Source organism: Diospyros lotus, chromosome 10 (genome assembly GCF_014633365.1).
Source record: "Diospyros lotus cultivar Yz01 chromosome 10, ASM1463336v1, whole genome shotgun sequence".
NCBI classification, from domain to species: domain Eukaryota; kingdom Viridiplantae; phylum Streptophyta; class Magnoliopsida; order Ericales; family Ebenaceae; genus Diospyros; species Diospyros lotus.
In genome coordinates this window covers 11623655-11646933 of record NC_068347.1, presented here as the reverse complement: position 1 = coordinate 11646933, position 23279 = coordinate 11623655, and the positions used below count along the sequence as shown (strand labels likewise).

Below are 23279 nucleotides of genomic sequence, written 5' to 3'. Positions count from 1 at the left end.
GTCGACTGGTATTCTCATATGATCAACAGTTTTGAGCTTTTCTGCCTCCTATTGCTTTGTAGCATTAAATGCTATAATGCAGGTATTTAGGAAAAAAGAAATTAGGGAAGAAGTATACTGCAAAAGAAAAAATCGAGAGAGAGCAAAAGCAATTGTTCTAGTAGCCTTCTTCTTCCTTCTTGCTTGCTTCTTTTTTCTCTTCCATTTGCTTGAGCTTGCAACTTCTTCTTACTCCAAGCAACTTGCTGAGCTTCTCCTTTTCTTTCTCCTATTTTGATTCAGTTGTGAGACAACCACAGTGTAATCGAGAGGAACCCTAAACATCTCCGCTTCACCTTCATCAAGAGGGTCCTAGCATGGGTTCAGTGAAAGGTTCGGTGAATTAAGCATGGACCAACTAAGTCCTCCATGATTAATGAGGCAAACTAGTCACCTGAACTTTGCAGGCAAGAGCACTATAAAAGTAAAATAAGAGCACCCAAAACTAAAATGGAGTACTACAACACTAAAATGAGAGTACTACTAAATTGAAATGGGAGCATTGCAAGACTGAATGAGAGCACTACAAAACCAAAATAAAAGCACTGCAAGTATAAAAGAGAGAGTACTACAAGATTAAAGCAAAAGCATTACAATACTAAAGAGCACTAGAAGGCTAAAGTGGGAGCACCACGAGTGTAAAATTAATGAATTGCAAGTGTTAAAGAGAATGTAAGGGTAAAATGGTAACATTGCAAGATTATATAATGGTTAGCATTTCAATAGTAAAATAAGAGCACTACAAGTGCAAAATGAGAGCGCCATAAGATTAAATAGAAACACCACAAGATTAGAAAGGGACCATCGCAAGACTAAAATGATAACACCACAATAGTAAAATGGGGAAGCACCACAAGTGTGACATAAACATCCCCGCAAGATCAAAATAGAAGCACCGTAAGACTAAAATAGGTAGGAGTATTGTAAAATTAAAATATAAATTAATATTGATTTCTACTTTACCATTCAATTATATTAAAAATATTTACATTTGTGCTATTTTATTTTTTATTTTCGTTTAACAACATTAAAATTATTAAATTACGTGAAATAATTTAAATAATTATTTTTTTTCTTATTTTTGTGACTAAAAGAAATTTGCAATGTTTGAAACATTACAAATTTAAAGGTATTTGTAAATTTAAAAATGATTTAGATTAGTTTAAAAAAATAAAAATAAAAATTGAAAAATTCATACATTGCTTCAATAGATTTTAACATCATTCATTCACATTATTAGTTCCAATAAGTTATACTAGGATCATTAAAATGAATTCTTTTCTATTTTCTTATTTTTATTATTTAAATAAATCCATAATGTTAAAATAAATTCAAAAAATTGTAATAATTTTATGAATGAAAATAAATTTATTTTAATAATGAAATAATTACTAATATTGCGTTACAATTCTTCAAACTAGATAATTGTTTTTTTTGCGTACGTAATTATCATAAATATAAAATGTTAAAACTCAATACCAACTATTATCTAAATATTTGATTATAATTATAAAAACTTATTTTTATATGAAAGTAATTTGTACATCTAAATGGGCATACAATAAAAATAATTTATAATATTCATAGTTATTACTATGATAAATTATATTATGTAATATTAATATCTCATTAAAATATAAAATAATATAATATTTAATAATTTCTTACATTTGGTCCAAAACTTTATGCTTTTTAATAAATTAATTCTCGTATTTTAATACATCAAAAACAGCTAGAAAATTTTTAATTTTATTACATTTTAATTTCTCTTTAAATACTTTTATGTCAAAATTCTTTTGATTTTGGTGAAAATTTTCTCACGTATCTTTTATCTCTTTTACCTAACACCTCCAATAAAAATGTGTCATCAATCATGATTCTTAACATTGCTCGTAAACTAAATTATAACAAAATTAAAAATTTATACTAATTTGTTCGAAAACATAAACTTTAGTAAGCCACAATGTTACTTACCTTAAAATTATATATATATATATATATAAACCTATAGCACTGCAAAGATTAAAATTTAAACATTACAAGATTAAAATAAGAACACCAAAACTTAATATTATAAAATTTTGTTGATGAAATATTTTTTTTTTTATCTATTCTACTTAAAAAAAAAAAAACTAAAATTAATTGTGTTAACGAGAAGTGACCTTTAAATAATAACCACCAATTTGTTTCAAAACCGATGGGCAAATAACCAAAACTCACTACCCAACATCAAATCTCGTTGCCCAAACACGATTCCAGTCATCTCCGTGCCAGCGGCCTATGCCTGCCTACCACAAATGGCTCCTCACCGACACTGCCGTTGAAAGCAGTTGGTGCGAAGAGACATAGGAGTGTTGAAAAAATATGTGAATACCCCCAAATTTAATTTTGCAAAACTATAATAAAATCACGGTTGCCATGACTGGTTGAGCAGGTACACAACCCTATTGGTGTGAAATCCAATGGACTGACATTTCAAATGAATAACCCAACCCAGCCGTATTGCTACTCTTGGATACCTTAATTGCCCCTAAAAAAACATTTGTTAATCAAAATATGAAATAAAAAAGTTTAAATATAAAACACATCTCGAACTTTTATTATTTCCAACATGTTTGTTAAACTTAATTTTTTAAATTTAAAAAAATCATTAATAACCTCTTATCTTGATTTTTTAAAATATGCATATCTCTCTTCCCCTCAAGATAACCATATCTTGATCCCTACATATAAGAAAAAAATGACACTTGTATTCTCTAATGCATTCTAAAGAATTTAACAAACAGTTTGATAAAAATCTTAAAATACTTTCCAATTTTATCTTGATTATATTTCATATCTTGGTCTAAAAATCATTCCGATCTTATCTTGATACACTCTTTATCTTGCTCATTTTAACAAATACTACCTAAAAAAGAAGAATTTAACAAACAGTTTGATAAAAATCTTATAATACTTTCCAATTTTATCTTGATTGTTTCATATCTTGGTCTAAAAATCATTCCGATCTTATCTTGATACACTCTTATCTTGCTCATTTTAACAAATACTACCCTAAAAAAAAAAGAAAGAAGAAGAAAAAAGAAAGTCTCTTGTAATGGAGTTAAGACCACCTCCATCCACTAAAACTAAAATGAGTTAAAAAAAAAAATTGGAATTACATCGGGGTCAAGTACACTTACAATGCCATAAATCCTTTAATATCTTAAACACAGACATGAATGAAGTAAAGCAGCACAACACAAAAGGCCAAATCAAGATCTAGAGAAGGCAATTGAAATCAGAGAGATCATCAACTCAACAACCCTACATCATCCATCCAACCACCCACCCACCCACCCAATCCACTGACACGTTGTTGGGTTGTTTATGCATGGCTTTGCTTCTCTAACTTAAATCACAATTATAATAATCCAGCAATATCACTTTAGAGTCAATAAAACCACCACCTCAATTCAATCAAAACCCAAATGTTATATTCAAAATGATTAGAGTCACTCCCCAAAAGTTATTTTCAAATGATCTTGTGAATGCAACAAATTCATCATACATACTTTAGTTATTAACTGACGAGCTACCAAAACAACGGATTGAAAGCTGACGCAGATCATACGATGCTTATTCATTTTCTACATACTTTTTCTACGCAACCAAACATTAAAAATAATAAAATATTCTGCATAAAAGATTAGCAGCCTTGCAAAGAAAAAGAAAAAAAAAAAAGTCTCGCATTAGTAAAGGCAACTAAATGCAGGCATCCAGACCAGACCTCGTCTGAATCGGCAGTCTCCCCAATTATCATAATAGGACAGTGGTGAGTATTACGAAAAAGGCAGGCAAGTTTGTATGGCTCAGCTTTCAATGCAGGATAAAATCCAGTGTTTTAAAACACGGCCTAAGTGACCTCTTGCCACCGCGAATACATGTAAGTCAGCATTATAGGTGTCGGACCCGATTAATCAAGCCCAGGCAAAGCCTAGGCGGCCAAAGCACAAAATGACGCTGATCCCCGAAAAAATCCCCCCTTCCCTACTTCGCGTGATACCTCAACCTTCTCCTCAAACAATCCCTAATTCTCCTCACTCTTCCCCCTTTGCGATTGTCGCTACAACCTATAATCATCATCTCTTTCCCCCATCGCCATCACTACAAGTAAGTTTGCAACCCGTTGTCATTTTCTTCTCTAAATCGTTCATGTTGTCGTTCTCTCCTCTGAACCCAACGCAACCTATCTTTGCCATCATTCTCTTCGTCGTCATTTTCTTGTACTATACAAAGTCTCCAACCAAAAGAAGAAGATAAGTAAAAAATCAATGAATTTGATTTTGAGTCCGATGAAGATCGTGTGTAGGAAGAATATGGAGAGGAAAAAGTCCAATTAAGTAGTTAGATTCTTCGAATATGATTTTTTTTTTTATTGTTGCTTCTACTTTCTTGAACCCATAACTAATCTACAATAATTTGTTTTCTCAAACTTAATTCCATTATTTCACCTGTCTTTCTAACTTTGATTTACCTAAAAATAACATCAAATTACACGATACATCAAAAAGTTAAAAAATAATAATAATTTTCCTAGGCCCCACCTAGGCGCTAGGCCCCAATTTGGTGCCCGACTAGCGCCTAGTACATTTTAGAACACTAGTAAAATTGTCTTTGCACTGCCTCAGTTTACAAATTTGCCCTTATTTTTTTTGGTTTAAAAAAAAAAAAATCATTGTCCATAGAAAAGGAACCTCCTATCCATGCATGAAACCTCAACGCAGCATGTAAAAGCACCGATCCTATGGTTTGAACTTACAACTCACATATCGTAATCGAGTCAACTCAGTACACTACTTGTTCACAAAAAGTTTTGTAGAGGGGGGGGGCACAAAGATTTACCATAATTTAGTCTCTGAACATACTTATTATGTCATCCCTGAAAAGGATCATTCCTTAATCACCAAAATTTCAACTGTTGAATGAAAAAACTGTAAACCCTCTCAACTCACGCCATCCCAATAACCCCTTCACATCTTCTCTCTCAAATAATCCCAAGTGCTAAAGGGTGTTACACCCTGACCTCGTATGTTAATAACATTACCATATCTCATCTGGGATTTGAAAAGTTATATAACAAGTGTCATAACAACTGTTAATTCATCTTCTAAAATTGAGTTAGTTCATGGGAGAAGAAGAAACAATAAAAGCTACCCAATTCCCACATGGGAAGTTCAAGAAAATCAACAACAGCCATTCAGTTCCTTTTAACTCTACCCTGCTAAACAAACCAAACAATATGGCCTCCAATGTTAGATTAAAAAAATTAAAACTGAATGTCTCCAGGCAGGAAAGAAACTTAACAAGGGATAACAGCTTAAGCTAATAACAACTAACTGCTTTTCTTCTAGAATGTCAAAGCCTGAAAAACCCAGAAACAGTTGGGGCCATCTAGTAACACTATCAAATTTCATGTTTCATTTTCATCAGAAAAATAAACATTAGACACACGATTGGTGTCATTAGAATTATGATAATAACACTGGTTACTGATATCATAATATTTAATTATAGTGCCTTTTAAGAACACCATATTGTTAACATTAATATCAATAGTAAGCAAATATTATCATTAATGTAATAAGGTTAGCTATAACATGAATATTCTATTGAGATATTAAGTTTAACATAGCATTCATGATATTACTGATGTTGCAATTATAATAACATTTTAGAATTATAGTATTAGTAAATCACTATTATAGTATTAATAATGCTAATGTTGAACTATTATATTATTGGAATGAATATTTTACCATTAATAATCATAATATTAGTATTATAAAATTACTAAAAGCTGTAGAAAATAATTATCATATTTTTTATTATAATACTAGAAATATCATGAAAAATGTATCAGTAGTTTAATCCTGGAACACTGACAAAACAGTTATTAACATTAATAATTATCATATTATTAATAACACTATCATATTAAGAATAGTATGGCAAGATCATCATAATACTATTAGAAATCTAGCATTAAAATATTAATAACAGCGACAATGTAGAATACATTGTCATGATCCACGTAGCAAGGAGAGGGAGATAGAGTAATTAAATGTAATAGGCAGGGAGAAATAGCTATTAGCAATATAGGCAGTAGTATATGCTGTAAGGGGGGTACAAGTTTGTTGCTGCTTAGGCGGGTTGTACATTCCCTAGCTGTATGCGGTTAGCCGCACATGGGCAAGGAATCCAGCTATATATTCAGCTGCTCCTTGCCACGGATGGGTATCAAATGATTCTAACAGAATTCTGACATTCTCTCCCTCATTCTCTCTCTCTCTCTCTCTGTCCGTTCTCTCTTTCTCCCTAATTTCTCTCCCTATCTGTATTCTTTATCCTTCGAACAATCCACTGGACGAAGGAATTCTAACCAAGGTCCCCGAGAGCTGACATTTTGGTATCAGAGCACGACTTGGGCAACGAACGGAGCTGTAGTTACCCTCACCATGGCGGATGGAACAAGAATGAAACAAATGGAAAACCAACTACAGCAAGTGGCGACATCCATGGCGGACATGCAGACCAGAATGGGTACACTCGAATCCTCAGTAGGAGCGGGAGTGGATAATCAAATTACCCAAGCCATGGAGAGGTGGCGAGAAGAAAACCGGGAGCAGAGTGCTCTATTGAGGGGACAACTGATGGAGCAGATGCAACAATTCATGAGAATGTTCACATCGCAACAACCAGTGAGACTTTCAACAGAGTTTCCTCCTAGGGATAGAACGGAGTCAATCCTTCTTGGGGTAGGAATGGAGCCTCCGCATGCTGGGGTGTCGAAATTTGAATTAGAACCGAAGATGATGGAAGAGAGCCTGATGGGAAGAGGACCGGGAGTTCAAGCTCATCGGAATTAGCTGAACTTCCCGGTGCCGAAATTAGACATCCCACTATTCAATGGGGAGAATCCGAGATGGTGGACCAGGAGGTGTGAACGAATGTTCGCACTATACCAAGTTCGGGAACAGCAAAAGGTCATCCTGGCATCCGCCTACTTGAATGAAGCAGGGGACGCCTGGTACCAAGGATGGCTTGCGTCCAAAGAAGGGAGTCCGTGGAATGTATTCGCAAGAGACCTCTGTACGAGGTTTGGAGACAAGAGTTTGAGGGACGTGATCGAGGAATTTAACAAGCTCAAACAAGAAGGAACGGTGCAGGCCTATCAGCTCAAATTTGAGGAGCTGAGGTCGTTGATGGTCATGCACCAACCCCACTTGACAGAAGAGTATTTTGTGTTGAGTTTTATCAGTGGGTTAGGAGATGAGGTGCGACCAATGGTTAAAATGATGCAACCGGGGACAGTGGAACAGGCTGCTGACAGTGCAAGGCTGCAAGAGATGACGATTGAAGCGCTGATGAGAAAACAAAGAAACCAAGTTAAGGGGGTCATCACCGGAGGATGGCAGGCGAGAAACAGAGCTGTTGGAAGGGATACGGGACAAGGAGGCAAAGGGGTCTTAGCTTTGCCTTCAACAGTTCCAAATCCTGCTAATGGGGGACGATTGATGGAGCAAAGGCGCCAGGCGGGACTCTGCTACAAATGTGGAGATAAATATTTTTTTGGGCATAAGTGTAAAAGGCAGTTGTTAATATTAGAAGCAGAGGAGGATGAAGAAGAAGGGGTAGACGGGACTCCAAAAGCAGATGAAGAAGACAAAGGGGAGATTTCTCTACATGCCCTTAAAGGGTCAATCAGCAGTAAGATAATTAAGGTGGAGGGAAGAACCCGTGATGCTCAGGTCATGGTACTTATAGACAGTGGGAGCACCCACAGCTTCTTGGATGAGACTATGGCCCGAAAGTTAGAATGTGAGATCTCCAGCTCCCCCCCTCTTTCAGTAACAGTAACTAATGAAAATAAAGTTGTGAGTCAGTCCTCCTGTGTGGGGTTTTGCTGGGAAATGAACGGTGAAGAATTTGTGGCAGACTTGAGGCTATTGAAGCTGGGGGGTTGTGATGTGGTGCTTGGTGTAGATTGGATGAAGGGGGTTAGCCCTATCAGTTTCGATTTCAATAAAATGGAGGTAACTTTTGAGAAGAATGGGAAGAAAAAGACCCTAACAAGTAGCCAAGAGTCAGGGGTGTGTAAGATGATTTCCGAGAAGAGGTTGCAAAGGATGTTTAAAAACAAACTTTACCAGGTGGCCCAGCTTTTCTCTATACATGCCATAGAACTCACACAAGAACAAGGAATGCAGGAAGGGGAGTTGACAATGGCTGTGAACAGCAGCTCACATGAGCCCTGGAAGGTACAAGAACTCGACTCTCTTAACATGCTCTTAATTGAATTTAGGGACCTCTTCTCTGAGCCAACTGCTTTGCCACCCAAAAGATCACTTGACCACACCATTAACTTAAACCCAAATGCCGAGCCTGTTAACCTAAGGTCTTACCGCTACCCACCTAGACAGAAAACTGAAATAGAAAAACTCATCAAGGATATGTTACAAAGATCCATCATACAACCCAACCATAGCCCATTCGCATCTCCTGTATTACTTGTCAAAAAGAAGGATGGTTCATGGCGGTTTTGTATTGATTACCGCCAACTTAACGCCATGACCATTAAGGACAAGTTTCCCATACCAATTGTTGAAAATCTGCTCGATGAGTTAAAAGATGCTTCTGTTTTCACCAAACTCAACTTAAGATCCGGCTATCATCAAATTAGGATGAGGCCGGAAGACATCCCTAAAACAGCTTTCAAAACCCACCAAGGGCATTATGAATTCATAGTAATGCCATTTGGCCTCACCAATGCCCCCGCAACTTTCCAAGTCTTAATGAACCAGATTTTTGAACCATATTTACGCAAATTCATATTGGTTTTCTTTGATGACATTTTGATCTACAGCCCCACTTTTGCCCAACACTTAACCCACCTTAAAACTACCCTTGAGGTCCTTAGATTCAATAAATTGTATGTTAAAGAGTCGAAGTGTGCCTTTGCACAAAAGCAGGTGGAATACCTTGGGCATATTATATCAAAAACAGGTGTGAGTACTGACCCTAGCAAGGTGGCAGCCATGGTTGCTTGGCCCAGGCCTCAGAATGTCAAGGGGCTGAGGGGATTTTTGGGTTTAACTGGCTACTATCGACGGTTTGTAAAGGACTACGGTGTGATCAGTTGGCCACTCACCAATCTGCTGAAAAAGGATGGATTTCAATGGGATTCCAAGGCAGAAGAAGCTTTTAGAGATCTTAAACATGCTATGAGTCAGGTACCTACCTTAGGCCTGCCAGATTTTAGCAAGACCTTTGTTCTAGAAACAGATGCGAGCGCTAAGGGGATCGGGGCAGTACTGGTTCAGGATGGAAGGCCGATAGCATTCTTAAGCCAAGCTCTAGCTCCCAGGCATCTTGGGCTGAGTATCTACGAGAAGGAGCTACTGGCGGTATTAATGGCAGTGGAGAAATGGCGGCATTACCTGGAAGGCAGGAGGTTTGTGATTAAAATAAACCATGAAAGTTTGAAATTTTTGCTACAACAAAAGCTGCACACCCAATTGCAAAGGAAGGGGATGACAAACCTAATGGGATTGGACTATGTTATCCAATATAGAAAGGGGAAGGAAAACCTAGCAGCCGATGCGCTATCTAGGTGCTTTGAGGAAGGAAGCCTAGCGGCAATCACCACCCTCGTTCCTGACTGGTGCCAAGAGGTAGCTAACAGTTACAAAAAAGCTGGAAGAACCAAGGAACTTCTTCAGCAACTAGTAGTAAGTCCAGCCTCAAGACCAGGTTACACTTCCTTGCCTTAGAAGCTGCAAACTCCAAGTTTATTCCTCAGAAACTCGAACCTGCTAAGTGAAAAAGATTTAGTAAACATATCAGCAGTTTGGTCCTCTGTTTTGCAATAAACTAGACTTATATCTCCATTTTCCTGCACTTCTCTCAAATAAAACAATTTAACATTGAAATGCTTTGTCTTTCCATGGAACACAGGATTATGTGAGATTGAAATTGCTGCTTGATTGTCCACCAAGATTTTTGTGGCTTGGTCTTGTTCCAAACGTAGATCTGCTAGGATATTCCTCAACCAAATAGCTTGATTGACAGCTGCTGTTGCTGCAATGAACTCAGCTTCAGCTGTTGATTGAGCTACTATAGCAATGGAGTAATCAGGTACCAAGGGAAGCTGGTGATAGGCGAGGATGAAAAGTTAAGAAAGAAAATAATAGAGGCATTACATGCCTCCCCTATAGGAGGACACTCGGGAATTGAAAACACCCATCGCAAGGTCAAACAACTATTCCAATGGGCAGGGATGAAGAGGTATGTCAAGGATTTTGTTCTAAACTGTGATACTTGCAGGAGATGCAAATCCGAGAATGTAGCCAAACCAGGGATGCTGCAGCCTTTGAATATACCTGAAGGACCATGGGAGAGTATCTCAATGGATTTTGTTGAAGGGCTCCCCAAATCTGAAGGGAAAGACTGCATCATGGTGATAGTAGACCAGTTCACCAAATCTGGCCATTTCATCGGGTTAGTTCACCCCTACACTGCTCAAGAGGTAGCAAGGGTGTTCTTGGATCAGGTAATTAAACTACACGGTGCACCAAAGGCCATAGTATCTGATCGCGACAAGATCTTCACGAGTTTGCTGTGGAAGGAGCTGATGGGGCTGCTAGGGGTGAAGCTACATATGTCAACTGCTTACCACCCTGAATCCGATGGCCAAACCGAAAGGGTGAATCAGTGTCTGGAGATGTATCTAAGGTGTTCTTGCTTCCTCCAGCCAAGAACTTGGCACAAGTGGCTTCCCATGGCCCAATGGTGGTACAACTCTAGTCACCACAGTTCTATAAAAAGGTCACCTTTCGAAGCACTCTATGGCTATAAACTGCCTCTACTACCATCCTTGGGAGACTCTTCCACAGTGGCAGCTTTAGATGTTTATCTCCAGCAAAGGCAGCCAGCGTTACAGGTGCTAAAAAAGGAATTAGCTACTTCCTAGAACCGGATGAAGCAATTTGCAGATAGGAGGAGGAGTGAAAGAAAATTTCAAGTGGGTGAATGGGTGTATTTGAAGCTTAAACCAGGTCACTTAAGGGCATTACTGCAAAACCCCAGCTCCAAGTTGAATCCAAAATACTACGACCCATTTCCCATCACTGCAAAGGTGGGAAATGTAGCATACCGGTTGCAACTTCCCGAAGGCTCCAACATCCACCCGGTATTCCATGTGGCACTCCTTAAAAAATCGGCAGGGACTCAACCAACAAGTCCTACTCTACCCGACCTTCCCAATGCCAATGACAGCACTAAAGAACCGGTGGCGGTGCTAGATAGGAGGGTGATCTACAAGCACGAGGCCCCTATTCCTCAAGTACTCATCAAGTGGTCTCATCTTCACTCGGATAGCAACACATGGGAATACCTACCGGACATGCTTCGCCAATTTCCGAGAGTCGCCAGCCTCCTCCACATTTCTTGAGGACAAGAAAATTTTGAAGAGGGGTAATTGTCATGATCCACGTAGCAAGGAGAGGGAAATAGAGTAATTAAATGTAATAGGCAGGCAGGGAAATAGAAATAGCTATTAGCAATATAGGCAGTAGTATATGCTGTAAGGGGGGTACAAGTTTGTTGCTGCTTAGGCGGGTTGTACATTCCCTAGCTGTATGCGGTTAGCCGCACATGGGCAAGGAATCCAGCTATATATTCAGCTGCTCTTTGCCACAGATGGGTATCAAATGATTCTAACAGAATTCTGACATTCTCTCCCTCATTCTCTCTCTCTCTCTCTCTGTCCGTTCTCTCTTTCTCCCTAATTTCTCACCCTATCTGTATTCTTTATCCTTCGAACAGTCCACTGGACGAAGGAATTCTAACCAAGGTCCCCGAGAGCTGACATACATATTTTACCAAAATAAAAAAAGCAACACTATTTCTTTTATTTTATTTTTTTGCTAATAAAAAACAACACTATTTTGAGAACAAATAAAAAAACATATTTTTGAGTTCTATTTTGTGAAAATAAATAGCTACCAATCAAGATTTTCTTTATTTTAGTTTTAAAAAATAAAAAACAAAAACATAAAACAAATATTCAAAAACTTTATTAAACCTGCCTAACAGATCTTAAATCAATTCAGAACCAAAATATAAGTAATTAGTTCCAATGTTCCTAAATCCGTCCTGTCAAGATGGTAAAACATTTGGCCCTTCACATTAAATTGTGAGACAAAAATGCAAAATGTACATTTAACAGGAAATCAACAATCAAACTTTCCAACAGAGGGCGATTAAACAGCGCCAAGGGTAACCCTTCAGTTTAAGCATCGGCATATGCAGTTAGTTCACTCCTAATATGCACATTTAACAGGGAAAAAAAAATCAAAAATCATTATCCCTATTGTAAAATTTGGACAAGGAGAGCAGAGGTTCATGATGTATCAGTCTCTACATCCAGCAATGAACTACGTTAGAACCACACTCATTTGATCAACATCACCGGAGAATACCCAATTCCTAAAAAGGGGGAAAACTACCAAATCAGAAAAACATACACCATTATGGGAAGATCAGTTAGGGCAGAAGTAAAAGAATTGTACCACGGCAACTAATTTGTTTCAATGGCGAGGGGCACAGCTGAATGGATGGAAGACATCTTGGCTTCTGAAACAAGAAAACAGTAAAAGACAATTTATAAGAGATAACGGATCAGAATTAATGCAGAAAGTAAAAGGCTACCTATAAACTTAAGAATGAGGCTCCCAAAGTTTTACAATTAGTTAGGCAAAGTGGTCAGTGTATTAAAAGTATAATGTATGTGTCTGCGAAAAACAAAAAAAACACACATACACCCAAAAAAAAAAAAAAACCCATTTTTTTTCATGGAACCGAAAAATAAAATAAAGTGATTCCCAGCCTAAACCATGAGAGTCCAAAATAGCCTGAAATTAATAAACATATACCTTCTGAGTCCATCCACAACCAATCTTGGCCACATATCAAAGCTTCTCTGATATCTGGATGAAGCGAAGTCCGATGACTGTCAAGTATTCTGCCACTACTACTGAATGCCCACTCTGGTCCAAGAGTTGAAAGAGGAATTGCCAAAACATCACGTGCCATCATTGAAAGGATAGGATACCTTGGTGTGTGGACTTTCCACCAGTTTAATATATTGAAATCATGATTACGTGGAAAGATCATTTCTTCTAGATATTTTTCCAAGTCTGATAATACACATTGACTTTGTGAAGTTTCATGGAGAAATTTGTCAAATCCTCTTAGCCTATCCCTTGTACCATTACCAATACCAGGCAATCTATTACCAGGCCTCACAGAATCTTGATCAAGTGAATTTAAGCATGTAGAGTACTCATTAAACAGTTCCTTAATACCTTCAGAAACTTCCTTGATGTGATCGGGGGCATCAGTGCCATAAATTTGGGGATAGTAATACTCTATCAATTTCATTTTGAATCGGGGATCTAAGATGGCTGCTACTGCTAAAGCCAAACTGCATTTGCTCCAAAACTTATCAAACTTGGCTTTCATTTTCAGTGCAATAGAACTAAGAAAATCATCAGGGTTCTTGCACCATTCAATCAATTGGACATAAACATCACAAATCTCTGGAAAATATATATTTGCAGTTGGATGTTTGTTCCCTAAGATGACATTGATAACTTCAAAGAAAAGCTTCATATAGCCAGTAACAGAACTTGCCCATTCCCACTCTCTCTCAGATATAGAAATTGAATAGCCCGCATCATGTTCCTGCAGCACAGAAAAGGCACCCTTGTATTCCAAGGCTGTTTCAAGCAGGAGATATGTTGAATTCCATTGCATTGGACAGTCAAAAAATAGGCGCCTTTGACCATTGATACCAACTTGCTCAGCAACCTCATTGAACTTTCCTTGAGTTGCTTGTGAACTTTTGACATACCTAATACTTTCTCGAATTTTGTTGATCACATCTTGAAGTGACTTGACTGCATCCCAAGCAATAGATTTTAGAACGTGCATTGCACATCGCATATCAAACAACTGACCAATCTTTAGAAGAGGCTTGTTTTGAGAGAGCCAGTCTTTGATCTTGAAGATTGTGTCATCATTCAAGAAAAAATCATCAAATGTCATGGCAAACAACATCCTATCAACATCCCAATCCATCACACATTTCATAATAACTTCTGAAAGTATGTCATCTGTATAAGAATCATCCAATGTAATGAAATTCAGTATCTTTTTCTGTAGCTTCCAATCCTCATCAACAAAGTTTGCTGTCAAGCGCAAGTAAGCTGCATTTTCAGGTGAAGTCCACATATCAACAGCAAGGCTAACTCTTCCATGCAAAGCATGTAAAGTCTCATAGACTTTTTGTTTCTCTTTCCCATAAATTTTCTTACAGTCCAGCTCAAGGGCACTACTAGTCATCTCAAACAAGGGCTGAAGATTCTTAACAAACATTTTGAATCCAACATGCTCGACCATCTCAAGAGGATAACCATGTAACATGATCATACGGGCAAGATCCAGCTGACTCCGCTCTTGATCAAACTTAACACTTCCAAGGTTGATGCTACCAAGGTTGATAGGTTCATCTTTTTTATGCTCTTGCTCAAATTTAATATTTACAGGAGTAATACTTTCACATTTTCGTTGCCCTTCCTCAAAGTCAACATTAGAAACAGTAAGAGCACTATCTTTTCTCTTTCTCTTTGCAGTAAGAATCTGAGAAACATCATAATTGGATCTCTTCAGACAGCGAATTAAATGATTTCTCAGATGAGTAGTTCCACTATTACTTGACCCACTAAGTTTCTTCTTACAATGTACACAGAGCGCATAACAAGTGTCAGCCTTTCTGACCCTCTCAAAGTGATTCCATACTATGGATGTCAACCTCTTTGATTTCTTAACAGTTGAATCATTTGATACTTCCATGACATGGACCAGTTAATGATTAGTCCTGTAAACCACAAAAATTAAGTATGTAGAAGACAATCAGTTTAAAGTAAAGATTACATGCCAGCAGCTCAATCAACTCACCTTAAAAAAAAGGGCAAAGGCAACCTTGAATTGAAGGAGACTTTGGTGGGGGGGGGGGGGTAAGTAATGGAAATCTAGCATGAAGCACCTGGAAACAAAATTCACAATCTCTGGGAGCACAAGTTGAAACTAATTCCTATCTGTGAAAATATCATCAATTTTAAAATATAATGGTACCTTTGACGTTGTAGAGAGAGAGAGAGAGAGAGTACAAATATAATGTGATTGTCAGAGAAAGATATGAAGCTATATGGGGTGATAGTGAACAATTTCCTCAAGACAACCAATCCTGGCTAAGCCTCCCACTACCCCCCCCCCAAAAAAAAAAAAAAAACACTAAATGTAAACCTCAATGTGTCTCTTCATGCTAAATTCAGTATGAAAAGAAAATAATTGACCATGCTTTCAGCATGACCTGCCAGCTATGAACCTAAAGAAACATTTGTCAGCAATGAGTTGAAAAGACCCATGCCCAGGAAGCCACATCTTATATCCAACTTTAGATGATCTAAAGTAATCCCAGTACCACTTCCATATTTATTTCTTAGATGTTTTCTTAGGAGGTAAATATACCAAGTAAATGAACACAAATTTAGGAAAAGTGTAGCTTTGGCATGGACAAAATATAAAAAATAATCACCATTTATGATAAATGCAGTTTTACACGATTAATTTTAAAGAAAAATAGATAATGTTGCATCATGTATTTTTTAATTATTTTGTTGGGTTATCATATTGCATTATGTTACTGGATGCCCAAATTCTAAAAGAAAATTGCAGTAATTCTTTTAGTAACATTTACAAATCTACCCCTATGGTATCAAACTCCACCTGTGAAATGGGTAATGCCCACAACACTTCTAGCATCATGTGTTCTTCCAATTTATGGTTGTTCGAAACCCAGATAAAAGAGTAAGGTTGTGCTAGGTAGCCAACAACCATCGGAAAACTCATGGGATTAAGCAGTTGTTTCTTAAAGTTAAGATGGTTGGAGGTCTACAGTTCATGTAGCCTACCCCACCTTGTGATTGTTAGTGGTGTTACTCCTATGGTATGCATTCTAAAAATGTGGCTTTCTGTGTTTTAGCTCTGATACCATGTACGAAAACAATCTGTATTCCAGTAACAGAAGTCTTTCTTGTCCTATCTAATAGTCCAATCTGAAAAAGAAGATGCCATATTTTAGTATGTTAATTGGAAGCCAACCATGTCATTCTGAATAGTTCGAGAGTAAAAACCACTACGAAAAAAGAGCTATTCTTGAAAAGAACTTCAATACAAATGTTGCAGTTGTACTACATCATGGTCAAAAGAACACCACAAGGAAAAGAAATATATCTCGTGAATATAATAATAATAGTATCACTATTCTTGTATGAATTTAATATAGGGAAAATTACACTTTGCACACCCCAGGTTTCAATAAATTTCGGGAAATCACATTGACTTCCCCTCAGTCACACAAAAAAAGAAAAAAGAAAAGAAAAGAACACAGAAGTCAAGAGATCCATATAATTTTATAAAACTTTATGGGTATCCTATGTCACTTAAATCTAATCTCAAGGGGTAATCTAATATAAATTTTGAACAGTAGAGTTAGTCAGTAATTTTTGAAAAGTGAGGGGTACTCCCTTTAATATATGGTATCATCAACTCAATTACAGAAATGCCAACAAAAAAACAGTTCCATCAACCATAGGATGATCCACCAATTATGTCATCTAATTGAAAATTGAATAAAGTTTTGCTCCCAACAGTATGCACATAATTATGTCTCTCTGTATTCAGCATATTCCTTCTTAATAAGTAAGTCAGGATATATTGGTGCCTCATTATTTTACCCAAAATAAATAAATAAATAAAACCATTGACTGATGCAGAACTAACTTGATCCAAAAAGGAGTCATTATAAAAATACTGCAGAAACTCAAGGAGGGAACCAAAAGGAAAGCCGAATCAGGAATAGAACTTCAATGATAAAAATAAAACAATAATGGATAAGTGCATCACCATTGTGAGCTAACATACAAGCAATCATAGGCAAAATCTATAACTACAGAACCAGGTGGCATTTCACTGGAGTTCAAACTACCAATGATCGCAAGTTTCAGAACTTATAATAATCACCCCACAGCACACAAACATTCACATACATATACACTAATTCTATATGGGATCAAAAAACAGAGAATGAAAAGACTTGAAAACAAAAACATGATCTATCATTGTGAGTTCTCACATCTTGAATGAACGAATTCGCTCTTTGGTCTATTTTGACCATGGTGGTACAGATTCACCAATTTGATCCACACATACTAAACAGTACAGAACATCCAAGTCCAGGGAATCTACAGAGGAATACCCTAATATGGAAAACAATCTAAAGTAAATAGGCAAAATTATCGATTATACACATATTTATAAGCTCCTTAAACTAATTGGCAGAACCAACCCATCCACGACAACCAGAAAAGCTAAGGGAACGGGATCTGGTCATTTGAACCACGTATGGGAAGAACGAGGCTCAAGAACACCAATCCCAACAAGATAACTGAATAAATAAAAAATTACGGTATAAAACACTCCAATTCTAGGATAGCGACTTCCCTAAGCTCGAAAGCTAAGCGACTGGTGAAACTACCCTAGGAAATCACCAAAATTTCGACACTGATCGACACATGATGAACACGTCAAGAAAAAGCCGAATTAGAAGCGTAAACGCATGGAAAATAGCTTGAAAAAGAGATAAAAATGAAGTTGGTGGAGCTAGGTTTGTGAAGCAATCGAACCTGAGATTAAAGATGGAGAATCCGATAGGACGATCCGAGAGGTTCAGGGTTAGGGTTTGGTTTCTGCGGACGGGGTGAGTTTGGGGAATTGGGTACGCCCCGATTGATTTGGTTTCGGTAACTTTGGTTTGGGTCGGTCGACCTGACCTCACCTCTGCTTTTTAACCATTGCAAGATCATAACACGTGTTGCCCCAAGCCCGTCACGAGTAGGGTCGGGTTCAGTTCGGGAGTCCATACTCTGCTTGATCGTAACGTTCCGCTAGGGGATGTTTGATGTGCGGGTTAGGGTTAAGGAACGGGTCTGACCTATGAAAACTTGGATTTTTTCCCTTCTTATTTTGAGTAAATTGCACTATCCACTCCTTAATTATAGATATTACTTTTCATGTTTTAAAAATGATAATAATCCCTCCTGCCTTAAAAAAAAATAATAATAATAAAGTAACAATTTTACCCTTCTTTTCTCTCTCATTTTTTTTATTTAAAAAAAATAGAAAAAAAAAAACTAATGATAATTGATGACAACTAATCACCAACCAGTCGTATTGTCACTCAATTAATACCAAGAAATAATTATAGTTAATTAACCCAATTAAAACTTATCATTAATATCAACTCGATTAAAAAATGGATCAATTAAGAAAAAGATAAAAAAAATACATCGAACAAACAAATAAAAATCCTAAGAATAAAGTAAACAAAAAAACCTAATTACCAACAATAATAAAAAGTGAATTTCACATAAGAATGTATTATTCTTATAAAACTCCCACAATCCTATTTCCATAACAAAAAAATAAAAATTCTAATGACCAATGTATTTATATAAAATCAACCAAAAAATGGCATGAAAGAACTACAACAAAGAAAATTAAGATAGATATTGCTAGGTCGATAGATTCTAACATTATCACAAGCAAGACTCTATCCTATAATCTAAACTTTGATTTCAAAAACCCCAATTAGCTAGCAATGCCACCCAAGGAAAACCTTTCTCGAAGATATTCAAAGATTTGCATAACCCCAACAAGACTAGAAAAGAGATTTAATTTAAGGTGAAACCCAATGAGTTAACATTGTGAAACCATCATTATTAGATAACCTAAATTTGAAACGTAGTAGCTATAAGAGAGAAATGTGGTCAAACTAGTACAACCATAAGTTAAGGAACACTACAAAAAAAATTGAAATTAGTGACGAAATTTTGAGACTGAATTTATTTTTGTCTCTAACGTAAACGGATTTAGAAACAAAAATAAATTTTGTCTTTAACATAGACAAATTTTAAGATAGATGTTTCAGAGATTACTTTAGATACGAAATTTTTTTGTCTTTAAATCAAAGACAAAATTAGAGACATAAAATTATGTCTGATATTTTTTTCAAACGGAAACGATGAAAGATGAAATTTTTTTTATCTCTAAAGTTTTTCGCAAATAAAGACAATTTTTTCCTTTTTTGAATTTTGTATTATATAAGAGATTTTTCCGTCTCTCAAGTTTTTTACAAAATTAGAGACAAGTTTTTTGTCTTTGATATTTTTTCTAGAATCAGAGACTTTTAATTTTGCCTAATATCAAAGACGAAATTTTTGTCTCTAGATCTCTATATAAATTTATGCCCTTCACTATTTTCTCTTCTACTCCTCCGTCTTTGCTTTCTCATCTCTCTTTTGCCTGTATGACTATGTCTCTTTCTCCTCTCTTTTCCTAGCCAATAGTCACTTGTCGTTGGCTCCTCTTCTTGCCACTGAATTCGGTCACAAACGCTAGTAACTGGAGTTCTTTCGATGTAAGGTAAGAACCAACTTAATGTTCTTTGACTTAATGTGCTCCAATTTTAGTTTTCAGATCTAGTGAGATTTAATCGTTGGATCATTTTGGTTTTTAGGTATGTTGGTCACCAGACCAAGGTGATTCCAATGATCGATTTCGATAGTCAGAATCTACCATAGACGGTGGATGGCGATGCCCTTTCAAAAATGGGTAACATTTTTAAATAAGAAAATAATTTTTAGATATGTTGAGATTTGATCGTTGGATCGTTATGGTTTTTGGGTATGTTAGTCAGCAAACCAAGACAATTCCAAGGATCGATTCCGATCGTCAAAATCTACCATGGACAGTGGCCAGCGATACCTTTCTAGAAATAGGTAACTTTTTTTAAAAAGAAAATAATTTTCAGATCTATTGAGATCCAACCGTTGGATCAATTTGGTGTTTTGGGATGTTGGTCACCAAACAAAGGTGATTCTGATGATTAGATCTGATTGTTTGAATCTGCCATGGAGAGTGGTTGGCGATGCCCTTCCAAAAACAGACATCATTTTTTCATAAATTTTATCTTCAAATCTATTGAGATCCAATCATTGGATTATTTTGGTTTTTGTGTATATTGGTCAAAACCAAGGGGATTTCTACGATTGATTCCAAATGTCGGAATCTATCATGGACGATGGCGAGCCATGCCCTTCCAGAAATGGGTAACATTTTTTTAAAAAATTAATTTTCAAATCTATTAAGATCCGACCGTTGGATCAATTTGATTTTTGGGTATATTGGTCAATAGACCAAGGTGATCTTGATGATTGGTTCTGACAGTTGGAATCTACCATGGACGGTGGCCAATAATGCTCTTCTAGAAATGAGTATCATTGTTTCAAAAAGATAATCTTCAAATCTATTGAGATTTGACCGTTGGATTGTTTTGGTTTTTGGGTATGTTAGTCATCATACCAAGGCAATTCTAATGATTTGTTCCTATTGTTGGAATCTTCCATGGACAGTGGCCAACGATTGGTATTTTTTTAAGTCCGTCTCTAATGTTAGAGATGGAAGAAATTATGTCTCTAAATTTAGGGACGAAATTTCTTTTGTCTCTAATTCAAATTAGAGACGAAATTTTTTTTAGCTCTAAATGTAGAATTTGACCAATTTTGAGTAGACGTGTGCAAATGATTGGTTCAATTATTGAACTGACCAAAAACCACTAATCGAATTAATTGAACTGAGTCACAAAACTAAACCAAACTAACCAATTAACCCAAATAACCGAACTAACCAATTACCGAAAAAATTGATAGTAAATTGTAGAAATCGAACCAAAAATCGAAAATCGAACTAACATAAAAAATCGAACTAATAGATAGACATTTCACATCGAGCCAACCGATTGAGGAAACAAAACTAAAAACCAATTGTAAACTGTAAGAAAAGATAGAAGGTTCTGAAAGGAGAAGAAAAACATCTCTAACTCTATCAAACTATCATTTCAACCTAAATTGGCAATAGAAATAAAAAGAAACATAACAGCAAAAATACTATATCAGTTTTAGGAACTTTAGAGATACCTCATACCTGTTTCTATTCTTAAAAAATGTTTCATCTCTATGTTTGATTACAATGTATGAAACAAAAGACAGAGAAAATATGTAATTCTAGTGAACTAACCTATCCTTTAATTGCAACATTTTTTTCCCTCTCTTGAATACAATGCTTTTGTGGTTGTTGGCTACTTGCTACAGTATTTTGAGTCCTTTGCAGGAAGAAAATTAATATGGAAATATATGAACAGAAAAATACTATATAGGAGTATAGTACTTACATTGCAAGATGATAATGTTGAGGCCGTTTTGTATCAAGTACTATATATTAGCGTATTATAAAAATATTGAAAAAATTAGTCCCATGCAACTATGAAAGTACACAAATAGCATAGATTTAGACAAAGCCATACCAAAGGTCAAAAAAATTGAAAAACATTAACCTAACTAAAAGTCGAAACTAACCTCTGTTGGTCATTGGTGGGTCGGTCATTGAAGCACAAGGAAAGGAAGAAATAAAGAATGGTGGAGTGGCCAAAAGGAAAAGCCCTGAAGGCGAGGAGCAAAATGAGAGGAGACGGGGGTAGTCAGTCAATAGCTAACGGCAAAAAGGACAACGATCGATGAGACAAAGGTTAACGATGAAGGGGACGAAGGGTAAGACAAGGTCGACAGTAGGTTGTGGAGGAAAGAAATAAGGAAGAAATAAACAAGGAATGAGGGAGTGCGGTTGAAAGGCGAAGGCTTGAAGGTGACACGCAAAAGGTGAGTAGAGGACAATTGTTAATCGATGGCTAATAATAAAGGGAAAGGCAGTAGAATGCTAAGGCGACGAAGAAGATTTTCAATAGTAGGGTTTCGGTTTCGATTTAGGGTTTGTGGGTTTTTTTCTTTTTCTTAGTCTCAGTCTCTCTTGAAGTATCAGTCTCTTTCTCTCTTGGTCTAAGTCTTTTCTTCTTCAGTAGTAAGCGGCTGGTCAAAAAAATGACGTCGTTTTATAAACATCAAAATGGCGTCGTTTTATAGTTCAATCTGTTTAGTTAGTTTGGTTATTTTGACCAAAAAAACTTCATCGAAAACTGAAAATCGAAGTTCCTAGAAAAGGTAACCAAACTAAACCACTGCAAGAAAATAATCGAACCGTATCGACAAGTTTGGTCGATTTGGTTTGATTAGTTCAGTTTAACCAAACTTTTTCTCTCCCCTAATTTTGAGACCAATTACATAACCAAATTAGAGACGATTTCCTTTAGATGAAAAAAATATGTCTAAAAAGTTAGAGATTGAATTTTTTTCGTTTTTAATAGTGACGGAACAAAAATATTCGTCACTAATTGTTTAGTGATGAGCCAGTTAGAGATGGACCAAAATCTGTCTCTAATTTCGTCTCTAAAACATTAGAAATAGAATTTTATGGGTTTAGAAATGAATTTTGTCCATCTCTTAACCTTTTTTTTTTTTTGTAGTGGAAGAAGAACTAGATTCATCCTTAGTCATCACTATTACTGATAGAGAAACACCTAACAATTGGTCACCATCAATAATTGTGGAAAGTTGAAAGCTTGCCACCAGATAAAAGCACTTGTCAAATCTACTACCACTATTGTAAACTAACCTTTGGGGCAGGAGTTGTTCTCCTAGAAGAAGTGTCACCCCCGTGGAAAGTATGGTTCTCCTAGAGGATTGTCAATCCCCTAGGGAAGAAGACATTCTCTCGGTCAAGGGATATGCAAGGTTTGTGTTATATAATGGTACCACACACCTAACGGGAGGGTGAATTGGATGTTTAATAATTTTCAAATCTCATAAAGATTTTCAAGAAATAAATAAAAATCAGTGAGTAATAGGCAAGAAGATAGAAAACAAAGTATGCAAATGATACAACAGTTTAGAGTGGTTCGGCTCAACCTAGACTACATCCATTGCTTTAGCTTCTTACTAGAGATTTTGAAATTCACTATATTAACAAACTAGCAACCCTTGCTAGTTCTTCTAGTGATACCTGCTAGGAAAAATACAATACAAGAGAAATATAAAGATAATTAAATCTCACACCCCTCTCTTTGA

General features: G+C 36.3%; 1 protein-coding gene across 8 annotated transcripts; it reads right to left on the bottom strand.

The window, feature by feature from the left end:
• Positions 1–332: 332 nt before the first annotated feature.
• On the bottom strand, positions 333–18044 carry LOC127811556 (zinc finger BED domain-containing protein RICESLEEPER 1-like). 8 transcript variants are annotated; one of them, XM_052351526.1, is made up of 4 exons: positions 15100–17882; positions 13014–15019; positions 12651–12714; positions 333–351 (listed from the first exon to the last, which is right to left on the bottom strand). In XM_052351526.1, the coding sequence occupies exons 2-3, from the start codon at positions 14992–14994 to the stop codon at positions 12659–12661; spliced, it is 2037 nt and encodes a 678-aa protein (XP_052207486.1). In that variant the 5' UTR covers positions 14995–15019; positions 15100–17882; the 3' UTR covers positions 333–351; positions 12651–12658. The 8 variants fall into 8 exon arrangements, with proteins under 8 accessions (XP_052207486.1, XP_052207489.1, XP_052207484.1 ...); XM_052351529.1 differs by lacking the exons at positions 333–351; positions 15100–17882 and adding an exon at positions 17889–18044 and having other exon boundaries at positions 12325–12714; positions 13014–14781; positions 14880–15019; XM_052351524.1 differs by lacking the exon at positions 333–351 and adding an exon at positions 17889–18029 and having other exon boundaries at positions 12325–12714; positions 15100–15187.
• Between the last annotated feature and the right edge of the window lie 5235 nt (positions 18045–23279).